The 12,613-nt window shown below is 39.9% G+C and overlaps 1 protein-coding gene across 6 annotated transcripts in view; it reads left to right on the plus strand.

Moving 5' to 3' along the window:
* ERC2 (ELKS/RAB6-interacting/CAST family member 2) overlaps positions 1-12,613 on the plus strand; it is a 1,553,364-nt gene that overhangs the window by 1,214,455 nt on the left and 326,296 nt on the right. For all 6 annotated transcript variants that reach the window (XM_082265097.1, XM_082265099.1, XM_082265101.1 and 3 more), the window contains one exon: positions 2,488-2,553. In XM_082265097.1, coding sequence (XP_082121223.1) covers positions 2,488-2,514 — 27 coding nt within the window. In that variant the 3' untranslated portion in view covers positions 2,515-2,553. The remainder of the gene's footprint in view (positions 1-2,487; positions 2,554-12,613) is intronic.

A 12,613-nucleotide genomic window follows, 5' to 3' on the forward strand; every position in this document is an offset into this window, starting at 1 on the left:
GCATGCTATAAAATTTTTGTTGGCCAACAAAGAACGGCCGATTGTTCCTCAGTCAGTACAGATTTCGGCAGACAAAAATCAGATGAGCAAGACTGGGCATGCTCAGAGAAGGAAAAACACAGGGAAAGTCAACCATCACATGACATCACTTCTGAAGTTGGTTTTTGTTGGCCAACAAAAGTCCAGTGCAAGTCTAGAGCACTTTTCAACCAACAAACAACACTGGACAAAAGACGGCCGATTGGTTGGCCAACAATCTGTGCGTGTGTACGGGGCTTTATCGTTCAAAGCCATACAGGCAGAACTCCCCTTTTCTCCTTATACTTATTCAGATTGGCTCATCAGGAACGTTTCTTGTGCTCATGAGTATGTTTTCGCAATAAGTTAAAAATCAATACGTTATCCTTTTTGTGTCTTATAATACCATTACGATTATTGTACATTTTTGTTTATGTCACCTACTCTGTCACTGTAGCCCTGCAGGCACTCCAGTGTAATATATTGTAACTACAGCTGTGGGCTCTGAGCACATACTGTGTGTTCTTGCCTATATTTCAATAAAAACCTTTGGTAACAGAAAGTTATTGGGCTATATAAAAGCACATTATATAATGGTACAGCACATCATAGGGCAGTATAAAACCATTGTATATGGCTGTACAGTACATTCATAGGGCCATATTAGAGCACAGCATATAATGGTACAACACATATAGGGCAGTATAGGATCAATACATATGGCTGTACCGGACATCATAGGACCATATCATAGCACAGACAACATTATATGGTAAAGGATCTAATGGATCAGAATAAGAGCATACTATATATTGTTTGAGGAAACCATAGAGAGTATCAGAGCACAGTATTTATAGTATTTAATCGTACAAGACTTCTTTGGAAAGGTATATAGCAAAAAAGTATTATTATGAGAATTTATTGAGAAAAGTATATGGGGTAGAAGGTAGTCTAGGATTGCACAGTATTTAGTAATAGTGACTTCTTAGGATACAACAGCCTCTATTAACAGACATGACAGAAGATTATCACAGTTGATTAGATATAATATAATTTACCCCAGTATGACTTTTGATAAACAATTAATTGTGGAATAATACTCCTGTATTGCTTGATTAGTTGCTTAGGTATACCATTTTATTATAGTAAGATTCAGAGTCTGGAAAAGAGTAAGGCTGGCCTTGTGTACTCTTTTGGAAAAACATTGTCCATTTTGGCATTAAAAAAGAAGGTAGGGATAAGTGTGCCTGTAATTTTTGTCTTTGCAATTTAAAAAAATAATACAAGTACATTTTGTAAGGAAATATCCTATAGTGGTCCATGGCTATCGCCTATTTCTTTTTATATTATTTGTAAATTGTTATTTGATGCAGGGACCTGTCCTATTTATTAGGGAATGGGGTTTCCTTATTTGTAACATTTAGGAGCACTTGGTTCCATATAATATTTAATATATACAGTATATGCAGTATATATAGTGACATAAAGGCATCATATGACTGTATAATAGCACAATATATAACAATACAGGGAATTGTAATATTGACCGCAGCACACAGTATAAATAGGGATTCTGAATCTTGTGTAGCTTTATCAGCCCCCAGTATGTAGTACAATAGGCATGAAAGAACAGTATTAAAGCACAGTATATAACAAAATAAGACAAATTGTACATCTGTGGTTATGCACAATAAATCATTTTACAGGACTTCAAATGTCAATATCACTGTGCAGTACCTAGAAAAGAAGGACATCATAGTATCATACCATATAATGCTACAGGACATTTGTAGGACTGCATCAGAGCAACGTGTTACGGTTCATTGCAGGATGACAATATAGCAACATTTACTTTCATCATTTACTTTTTTTTTGAAAATGTTGGCTATACATGACTTTTGAGGATCTGAGCTAAAGGCTTTGCTGAATTGTTATACAATCTGGAGACGAGATGTCAAATGCCACATCTGCATTCTCCATCAGGTTGGCCCCTACTTGAAGACTCCTCTGGGATCAAGGCAGGGCACTAGTCATTAAACACAAGTTGGGATGGGAGATTTAAGGTTAAGTGTCTGTCAATGAGATCTTTATTACAAGGCTGCCCTCTCCTCACAACATATCTTCCCTAAATGCCCTGCAGCGGATCGACAAGAAAGAAAACCTGTGCCTATAACACACACTTTAAGCCTTTTCTTCTTGGCTACACAGGTGTTTTCTTTTTATCTTGCACGCAACGTTCTAGTCTCCTTCAAATAAACATCTTTGAAACCAAACCTGTAGATTCAAAACATTATCGGTCTTTGGAGGAAAAGATAGAAAATGTTCTGTTTGTGTTGGGTAAAGAAGGGGAATGTCTTGTTTAGTTACTGATGGTATTCGCACAATGAGTTTTTGTTTGTTTGTAATGTGTCTTTCTTCTCTGCATTCCTATGCTAACACCTTGGTGGATCTTCAAATGAATCCTTCCAGGATGACGAGGAGGGGATATGGGCATAACAGCTCCAGCAAACCAAAGTTCCAGTTTTATTTTAAGGGGTAAGAAAAAATTCAGATTACCATGCAAGTTGCATGTATCACGTTTCATGAAACACTCAACCTGGAAGTGCCATCCAATGCATGCTTTTAGTGATGTGTTTTTGTGCTTGTTTGGGTTTGTTTTACTGGGGGAACTGCTATGAATGTTGATGGTGTAGGCTCCATGGGTCCTCAGGACTGGATGGGGCCTGATGTGCCTGAAGAAGATCTCAGTGACTCCTTATCAAGGAAGGTTTCTTGACAAACAGAACAATGTATGATCTCCTCTAATGTGTTCAAGTATTTACAGCCATGTCCTGGCATTTTGATATCATCAGACACCCATTATGACATCATCTTGAAATCCAATAGTATTTTCCTGTTAAACTGTTGAGTAGAGGAGGGCACTGACATTATTTACGATACTGTTTAAATGTAACACAACCAAGGTATTAAAGGGCAAGTCTTCCCAGAATTGATATTTCAGCTTTTGGTAGATGCTGGGAAGTTATAACATCCAACGTTTATTTTATCCCTCTGGGGCATCTATTGGTAAGAGATCTGCACTTGAATTCCTAGGTCTGCACACCTGAAATCAATATTATGGGTGGTCTCCCAAATAGGAGAACTAGGAACAAACACAGGTTGGCAGGAACACACAAGACTCCTGGATGTGCAGAAACAGAGCTGGAATTATGGCAGAGAGATCTTGCTGTTGGACATGGGCTAACTCGACTTACTAAGTTCCACTAATAACCTAAATATCACTTTCAGGTGGAATTGCCCTTTATTTAAGGCTAGCCATAAATGTTTGGTTTCACTCATCCTGTAGGCTGAATGCTAGAAATCAATAGACTTCCCCATCCATGCTAAACAGCAGGGATAGAGGAATCTCCTCTGATGGCTATCGTTCTAGCCTCTGATTGTCTGCAGTCACTTTTTGGCCAGGAATTGTCCACCTAGCTTCTTCAGTTTTCAGATGAAAGTTTTTCAAGCCAGGTGGTGCCCATAGGGCCACCCATTGGTGGAACTTGGGCCAATTCAGTAGGAAAAGCCTGCAAATTTGAGCAGTGTATGGCCAACATTAATATCAATGTACTTGAGAGATATTTGAAACTATTAGGTAATATAAAACTCTAACTATCTACTAACAACTGAAATATCATACAAATAAAAGCTGAAATAAAGTGCATAATTACTGTCACAAATTCATTTCACCTGAACTGACAGCAGTAAAATGCTACCCCTCCTTTCCTTTGTATTAAATGGCATCAACATTATTTCAGAACCTGTTGGTGTGTTAGGTGGGGGCTATGATTCATATTTTATTTAGCTATTTAGTGCCAATCAGGAGTCTATGCTTAATGCTGATTGTCTACTAATGTCATAGAAGTTATATCTGGAGCATAATAATATTCTTATTGCCAGTACATGGGATTAATCACACAATTATTAATGTATGTATATGATTATTATACAGGATGTATATAACGCCGACAGTTTACGCAGCGCTTTACAACATAAGGTAGGAATCAGAGGGCCCTGCTCGTTTGAGCTTACGATCTATCATCCTACATGATGACATCTTTATGTGAACTTATTAAGAGACTAATATAGAGGAAACTGCACAACTGTAAAGTGTAGTCTGTAAAGCAGAGTAATTGTATCTTGTCTATCTTTTTGACACCTCCCATTCCATGATTTTACATGTGTCAGATCCTAAAGATTGCCATACACCTGTAGATTTCTTTTACTCGGCAAGGGGTGCTGAATGAGAGAAATCAATTGATTCCTCCATCCAAGCTAAGCATTTCTCCTGCTGGCTATTGCGTTTAGCAGCCACTGGGACCTGAGACTGCTAAATGCACAGACAGTGACTACATCTGATAGGATGCAAGTGCTGTTCGGACAACAATTTTCCACCCAAATTCTTTAACAAAAGTCAATAAAAAAATGGACTTGTGTTGAGCTGCTGGTGCTGTCAGGACCACCCACAGCTTCATCTTTGGATGATTCAACAGGGATCAACTGAAATTCTAGCAGGGTATGTTAGCAATAGTCCTTCAACACAGTGATTAGTTCCATGGCATAGGAATATGAGAGATATCATTCTCATAAAATATAAAGGTTGACCAGTAAATGCCTGTACCTCAAGAGACTGGTCTTTCCGGGCATTCCATGAAAGTAGAATAAATTATTCCAATTGTTTTGTTTTAAACCATCAGATCCCCTTGTGTACAGATAGTTCAAACTGGCGGACATAGATGCCAATTTCGACAAAATGTCTTCTTTATCCTTCATAGTAGCCAAATGCAAGTGCTTTAGTAATGCAATTAAAGAGACAGGATATCAAAACAGAAACTGTTTTTGCTGAAACCAATGCTCTTACATGGGGAGCAGTGATTATCGCCCAGATTAGTTTGTTTTAGGTCTCAGCTGACAATCCATCTGTATAGTTTGAAGGTGTCTTACTTGATTGAACTGCTCTTGGATATCCAGTGAATGTGATGGAACATCTGTTCTTATTATGACCAAATCTGTCATTCTATGTCATTGTACAGCCATTTCTATTATACCCCAGATGATACAAAAATTCAGCATGGGAGTAGAGTATGTTGATCTGTGAGATCCAGCCATACTTATGTGTAAGGTATAAACTTTCAAGCTTAAACTTTTTAGCGATTCATATTTCAGAATACTTGGGTTTCCTGGTTGTAACCCATATAACAAAGTGAGCTATACATATGTTTTATAGTGCTTGTTAGTAAACCACCATTTTTTTATAGAGTCATATTGGTGAAATTCATTTTTTTGACATTAAGGAATGGGAGAGGTCCATAAGTTTATTCAGTGTTGAATGGAATGGTGATGTGCAAATTGTTGCAACCAATGAAAACCATTTGGACCTAAAGCGGAACTAGACCCTTGTATTCTTTACAACCAAGGATGGCCATTCTAGCCTCTATTTCGGATCTGTAGATGGCATGGAGCTGCACATATGATCATCTGTGACACCAGCTATTTGAGGGCTTGAAAGTTCTAGTGAGAGCTGACATAAGCACATTGGCAACCTTGTTATCAGAGGCATGCCTTGAATGTAAGTATTGGGAAACAGATAAAGTGTAACTAAAGCCTCCTATCTTTTGCAGCCAAGAAACTGGCCATCTTAAGCTGGCCATACACTAGCCAAAAAATCGTTCAAACTCATTTTCGAAAAAGGAAAAATCGGCCGCGAGAGCAGACGATCGTGCCATCCTGTAATGGCCGAATTTTTAACGATAAATTGTTCAATGGACATTTTTCATTCAGTTTTTTACATATGCCTAGTGCAAACAGTTCAGCCGAGAAACACATTAACCTTTCAATTTATCGTTCGTTCTGCAGAATTTTCCAAACTGTTCCTTTCATTTTTCGGCTCTGAAAAGTTAAAAAAACGATTTTCTATTTGTGTCCATTATAAACAAGCAAAAAATTGGGGGAGCAAACCCTGAACATGTATATCTAAAGCAGGTGCAGCTATGGACCAAGCAACATGTATATTAAAAAAGAATAGCGCACACATGCAAAAGAAATGACTATCAAATATGGAGACAATCCATAAATAAAAATGGGGATTTAGTCCCACCATATGGCCATATCGTGCTCAAGCCCACCACTGCGTCAAAGTACCCCATTATCAGTGGGTCCTACACTATCCATAAAAAAAGGGGTGAATCCAGCCTCTCTAACCCTTGGAGACAACACTCCTTGCTGGGATAGATGTGCTAATGCACTACAAAGGACTCCTCCTATATCTACTTGATAGTGGACTCTGATATTTTTTATGGATAGTGTAGGACCCACTGATAATGGGGTACTTTGACGTAGTGGTGGGCTTGAGCACGATATGGCCATATGGTGGGACTAAATCCCCATTTTTATTTATGGATTGTCTCCATATTTGATAGTCATTTCTTTTGCATGTGTGCGCAATTCTTTTTTAATATACATGTTGCTTGGTCCATAGCTGCACCGGCTTTAGATATACATGTTCAGGGTTTGCTCCCCCAATTTTTTGCTTGTTTATTATGTATTCGGTCTGACCAGACTTCTGAGGTTGAGCATCCCACCCCCCACACACACCTGTACTCTATCAGTGTCCACTATCAAGTAGATATAGGAGGAGTCCCTTGTAGTGCATTAGCACATCTCTCCCAGCAAGGAGTGTTGTCTCCAAGGGTTAGAGAGGCTGGATTCACCACTTTTTTATGGATAGTGTAGGACCCACTGATAATGGGGTACTTTGACGTAGTGGTGGGCTTGAGCACGATATGGCCATATGGTGGGACTAAATGCCCATTTTTATTTATGGATTGTCTCCATATTTGATAGTCATTTCTTTTGCATGTGTGCGCTATTCTTTTTTAATATTTGTGCCCATTAACTGGAGGAAAAACAAACAATCGGACCAAATGACTGGTATCATAACTGATCACATGTGCAGCACCGGCAGTTGCAGGTCATACTGAGGCTAAGATGGAAGCTTCCTTGGCTGAAAAGGATAGGAGGAGGGCTTAGTTCCACTTTAAATTAGCAGGTTTAGTTCTAATTCAAAGATGAATCCAAAGTATAGATATTTTTACAGGTACATTGGTCTAGCCCGGATGTCACCTTCCCACCTCTCCACATCATCCAATCAGAGAACACTTTGCATGCATTGAGAAAATGCAAAGCATTCTCTGAATGGCACCTGTACCATGTGAGCAACCTTTGTTCAAAATACAGCAGGGCAGCCGCTCAACAATGGATCTGGAAGCAAGTGGTGATCACTAGAGTAGCGGTGTCTACTGCAATGTTTTCCAGCTTCCAGGGGCATCGGCCAGGTATGTTATTTGCATAGTTACATTGGTCCAAGCTGGACCAATGTAAGTATATATGACCCATCCATACCTGGAATTCTTCTTTTAGTTTACTAATACATTCTGGTTGGTTGATAGTGTATATATCAAATGCAAAACTAGTTATTTTTTTTTGTATTCATTTTGGTTGGATGACGGTATAAAAACCATTCTCTTCTCCCCCTCGTGACAGGCCCTCTTTAGGGTATAGCATACAGTTTTTTTTTTCTGCCCTCCTATTCTTTCTTTGTAAATCAAAGTGGACAGAAGAATTAAAGTCCTGAACAGCTGTTGAAAGGCTCTCCTTCCTTTCATGTTGTTTGCAATGAGCAATAGGTAAACTTTTCTCAGGAGAACAGTCTCACACAAATTGCACTTTAATGGCCTTGTTTTACAACCCGTCTCTATCACAGTCCTGTGCTAGATTTTTTTTCAGCCCCTATCTAGGGACATTGCTACTTCATCTGTGTTTGCTTGGCTTCCCCTGAACGATTTCCTTACTGGGTCTCTACTTCCCTTCACCATTGCCTCTCTTTATTACTCAGTTCATGACAGATTAGCTTGAAACAAATGATGCTTAGTTGTTGACCACTTCTCTGTAACATGTCTATCATAGGTTGGCCATAGACAGGCACATGTGTCATTAATAATTAAACACATATGCTGTCACTGTACTGTATCTAATGAGGAGCAGAATTGTCACCCTAGGACAAGACAACAGAACACCTCCCTCTCCGCTCTTTTCCATGACAAGGAGCTAGAAACAATGTAACTGATAACAGTGCAGCACAGGCACACTGCACAGGAAGTTATCAGCTGACAAGATATCTGGCAGGATAAACAGGTATTTTTATGGCATTTATGGAACAGAAATAACAAAATGCTTTTAATGGTATATTTAGCAGACCAAAAGGAACCAAATAAGAAACATTCAAAGTTAGGGTTTACATACACTTTAAAGTGGTTGTAAAGTCAGAAGGTTTTTTATCTTAATGCATTCTGTGCATTAAAATAAAAAGCCTTCTGTGTGCAGCAGCCTTCACAGCCCCCCCTAATACTTACCTGAGCCCATCTCTATCCAGCGATTTTGCAGGAGACACTCGGCTGCGCGAGACTCGCCCTCCTCATTGGTTGAGACGGCAGCGTGGCGCTATTGGCTCCCGTTGCTGTCAATCAAATTCAGTGAGCCAATGAGGAGAGAGAGGATGGGGCTGGGCCATGGCTCCATGTCTGAATAGATACATGGAGCTGCGGCTTGGCTCAGGTGTCCCCATAGCAAACTGCTTGCTGTGGCGGTACTCAACAGGAGGGAGGGGCCAGGAGAGCCGAAGAGGGACCCGTGAAGAGGAGGATCTGGGCTGCCCTGTAAAAAACCACTGCACGGAGCATGTAAGTATAACATGTTTGTTATTTTTAAGAAAAAAAAAAAAACGAGACTTTACAATCACTTTAAAGCAAACTCATGCTTTTTCCATGCAGGTCAAAAAGCAAGTACACCCTGACCCTCCCCTCCCCACGTTTACTTTACTTCTCTACTGCTCTGTTTAGGAGCATGAGACTCACTCCACATGAGATGTTTAAAGTGGAGCTTTCATTAAATTGCAAGGTCTGCTTAACCACATCCCGCCCGCCCTATAGGCGTTTGACGTCGGGAATGTGGCTGCATTATCCTGACCGGACGTCATATGACGGCGGAAGGATAATGCGCTCTGCGTGCCCCCCAGGGGCGCACAGAGTGGCGATCGGTGATGCGAGGTGTCACACTGACTCCCTGCATCTCCGATCTCGGTAAAGAGCCTACTGACGTATCTGGTGAGATTCTTAGGGAACGATCTATATATACTGTACCTTACATCTCATGAGAAGATACTCCAGTCCAGTGCAAGAGTGTCCTCTCATGAGATTTGGGCAGCTAGGCAATCTCCAGTATCCGTCCCACAGGAGAATGAAATCAGATGGGGGTATGAAATATATTTTTCCCCTATATATACATATTTTAAGTACCATCATGAAAGCTTCTTTTTGGATAATTATGCTACCATCAACACACTTTCTGTCTTCAGGTGACAATGCTCACTTACTGTATCTATGAAGGAGCAGTGTTGTCACGCTAGGGCAGTACTACAGAACAACTCCCCCTATCCTCTTTGCCATAACATATGGGTGAGGTGTTCTGTAATCTATAGTACTTGACAAATGTACTTGTACAGTCTCTTTCAGACAGGTAAAAACAGGCAGCTGGGCTGCAGTTTTACCTGGATGGGGCTATACATATGCCACCAGATATACTGAATGCAGGGTCCTGGGTTTAGTGTGAAATAGGGTGCTGTGCTAAATGGCTATATTACTGAGAGGTGCAGAATGGCTTAATAAATGCTCACATAATTAATGTTAACAATGCATGAAAAACAATGATGAGTAAAGTGCATGTGACAAAATAAAGAAATAAATAATAAATCCAAACAAAATAATATTGTATCAGTGAAAATAAGCAATATAAAATTGATGACGATATAAAATACTTAAAGTGCAGCGTGAATAAATATATATGAACAGTGACTGGCAGTATAAAGGTGCAGACAGTGCTTATGTAAGTGACAACAAATATTGCAATTATCCAATTAAAATCAACGGTGACTAGATCTATCAAAGTGCAAAAGGTGCTTATGCAGGTGGTAACTGATGTTGGAATTAAATAAATAAATATATTCCAACAAAGTGATGAATATTGTTGGTGACTTGAAGATAAAATGCAAAGGTTCTCAATCCGGTAACCCCAAGGCGACAAAGTACAGATCTGCAGTGTGGGTGACACCTATAGGTGTTCAAGCCATTCACCTTACTGCTATACAAATATAGCATGAAATACAATGCCTCAGCTGCGGCTTCACATACAGTGCCTTGCGAAAGTATTCGGCCCCCTTGAACTTTGCAACCTTTTGCCACATTTCATGCTTCAAACAAACATAAAGATATAAAACTATTTTTTTGTGAAGAATTAACAACAAGTGGGACACAATCATGAAGTGGAATGAAATTTATTGGATATTTAAAACTTTGTTAACAAATAAAAAACTGAAAAATTGGGCTTGCAAAACTATTCAGCCCCTTTACTTTCAGTGCAGCAAACTCTCTCCAGAAGTTCAGTGAGGATCTCTGAATGATCCAATGTTGACCTAAATGACTAATGATGATAAATAGAATCCACCTGTGTGTAATCAAGTCTCCGTATAAATGCACCTGCACTGTGATAGTCTCCGAGGTCCGTTTAAAGCACAAAGAGAATCATGAAGAACAAGGAACACACCAGGCAGATCTGAGATACTGTTGTGGAGAAGTTTAAAGCCGGATTTGGATACAAAAAGATTTCCCAAGCTATAAACATCCCAAGGAGCACTGTGCAAGTGATTATATTGAAATGGAAGAAGTATCAGACCACTGCAAATCTACGAAGACCTGGCCGTCCCTCTAAACTTTCAGCTCATACAAGGAGAAGACTGATCAGAGATGCAGCCAAGAGGCCCATGATCACTCTGGATGAACTGAAAAGATCTACAGCTGAGGTGGGAGACTCTGTCCATAGGACAACAATTAGTCGTATACTGCACAAATCTGGCCTTTATGGAAGAGTGGCAAGAAGAAAGCCATTTCTTAAAGATATCCATAAAAATTGTAGTTTAAAGTTTGCCACAAGCCACCTGGGAGACACACCAAACATATGGAAGAAGGTGCTATGGTCAGATGAAACCAAAATCGAACTTTTCGGCAACAATACAAAACGTTATGTTTGGCGTAAAAGCAACACAGCTCATCACCCTGAACACACCATCCCCACTGTCAAACATGGTGGTGGCAGCATCATGGTTTGGGCCTGCTTTTCTTCAGCAGGGACAGGGAAGATGGTTAAAATTGATGGGAAGATGGATGGAGCCAAATACAGGACCATTCTGGAAGAAAACCTGATGGAGTCTGCAAAAGACCTGAGAATGGGACGGAGATTTGTCTTCCAACAAGACAATGATCCAAAGCAAAATCTACAATGGAATGGTTCACAAATAAACATATCCAGGTGTTAGAATGGCCAAGTCAAAGTCCAGACCTGAATCCAATCGAGAATCTGTGGAAAGAACTGAAAACTGCTGTTCCCAAACGCTCTCCATCCCTCACTGAGCTCGAGCTGTTTTGCAAGGAGGAATGGGCAAAAATGTCAGTCTCTCGATGTGCAAAACTGATAGAGACATACCCCAAGCGACTTACAGCTGTAATCGCAGCAAAAGGTGGAGCTACAAAGTATTAACTTAAGGGGGCTGAATAATTTTGCACGCCCAATTTTTTAGTTTTTTATTTGTTAAAAAAGTTTGAAATATCCAATAAATTTCGTTCCACTTCATGATTGTGTCCCACTTGTTGTTGATTCTTCACAAAAAATTACAGTTTTATATCTTTATGTTTGAAGCCTGAAATGTAGCAAAAGGTCGCAAAGTTCAAGGGGGCTGAATACTTTCGCAAGGCACTGTATGCTATGATATGTCTTCTCTAATCCTCATCCTTTTTAGTAAAGGTATTCTCCGTGTTGTATATGTATAAAAACAATACTGCAGGTCCATAGCATAATCCCGTTTAAAAAAAAAGCTTTTTTATTTAAGTATACAGCGGGCACTCGCTTTCCAGTAGTACAGATAATGCTATGTATCTACGAGTGCCAAGCTCGTTCTCACATCCCTTCTGGTATTCTGATGCCCTACGCGTTACGTCACACAGCAAAGTGTTTAGTAACACTTTAAGTGGGGCCTCACTGCAACCACGTGCAATACATGCGATTGTGGTTTTATAGTGCGGCATTGTAGGGTTAAATCAGGTGTAGGGAAGTGAAACCACATCTCCTTACCACCTGTCAAATGCCCTCCTAAAAGTGATCTGAACATGGATAGCTCTCCAGAGGGCACCACACCCCACCGTGAGTCCTGAAGGAAAGAAGTTAGATTACATACTTATTTTATCCTTTCCTTCCACATTTCAGGGCTTGACATTTCTATTTTTTGGCTGAATTCCTGACCTCATGCTCCCTCTTGGGAGATCCTCGGGAATGTAGAGCAGCCCAAATCTTGCCAGAAGTAGCTCTTGCAGGTTAGAGTGTCTTCTTTCTAAATTTGGGGTACTCATTGTTCCCCAGGAATCTGTCAGGAAGGACAGTGTAATACCTT

This window comes from Pelophylax lessonae (assembly GCF_965119305.1).
Source record: "Pelophylax lessonae genome assembly, chromosome: 8".
NCBI classification, from domain to species: Eukaryota; Metazoa; Chordata; class Amphibia; order Anura; family Ranidae; genus Pelophylax; species Pelophylax lessonae.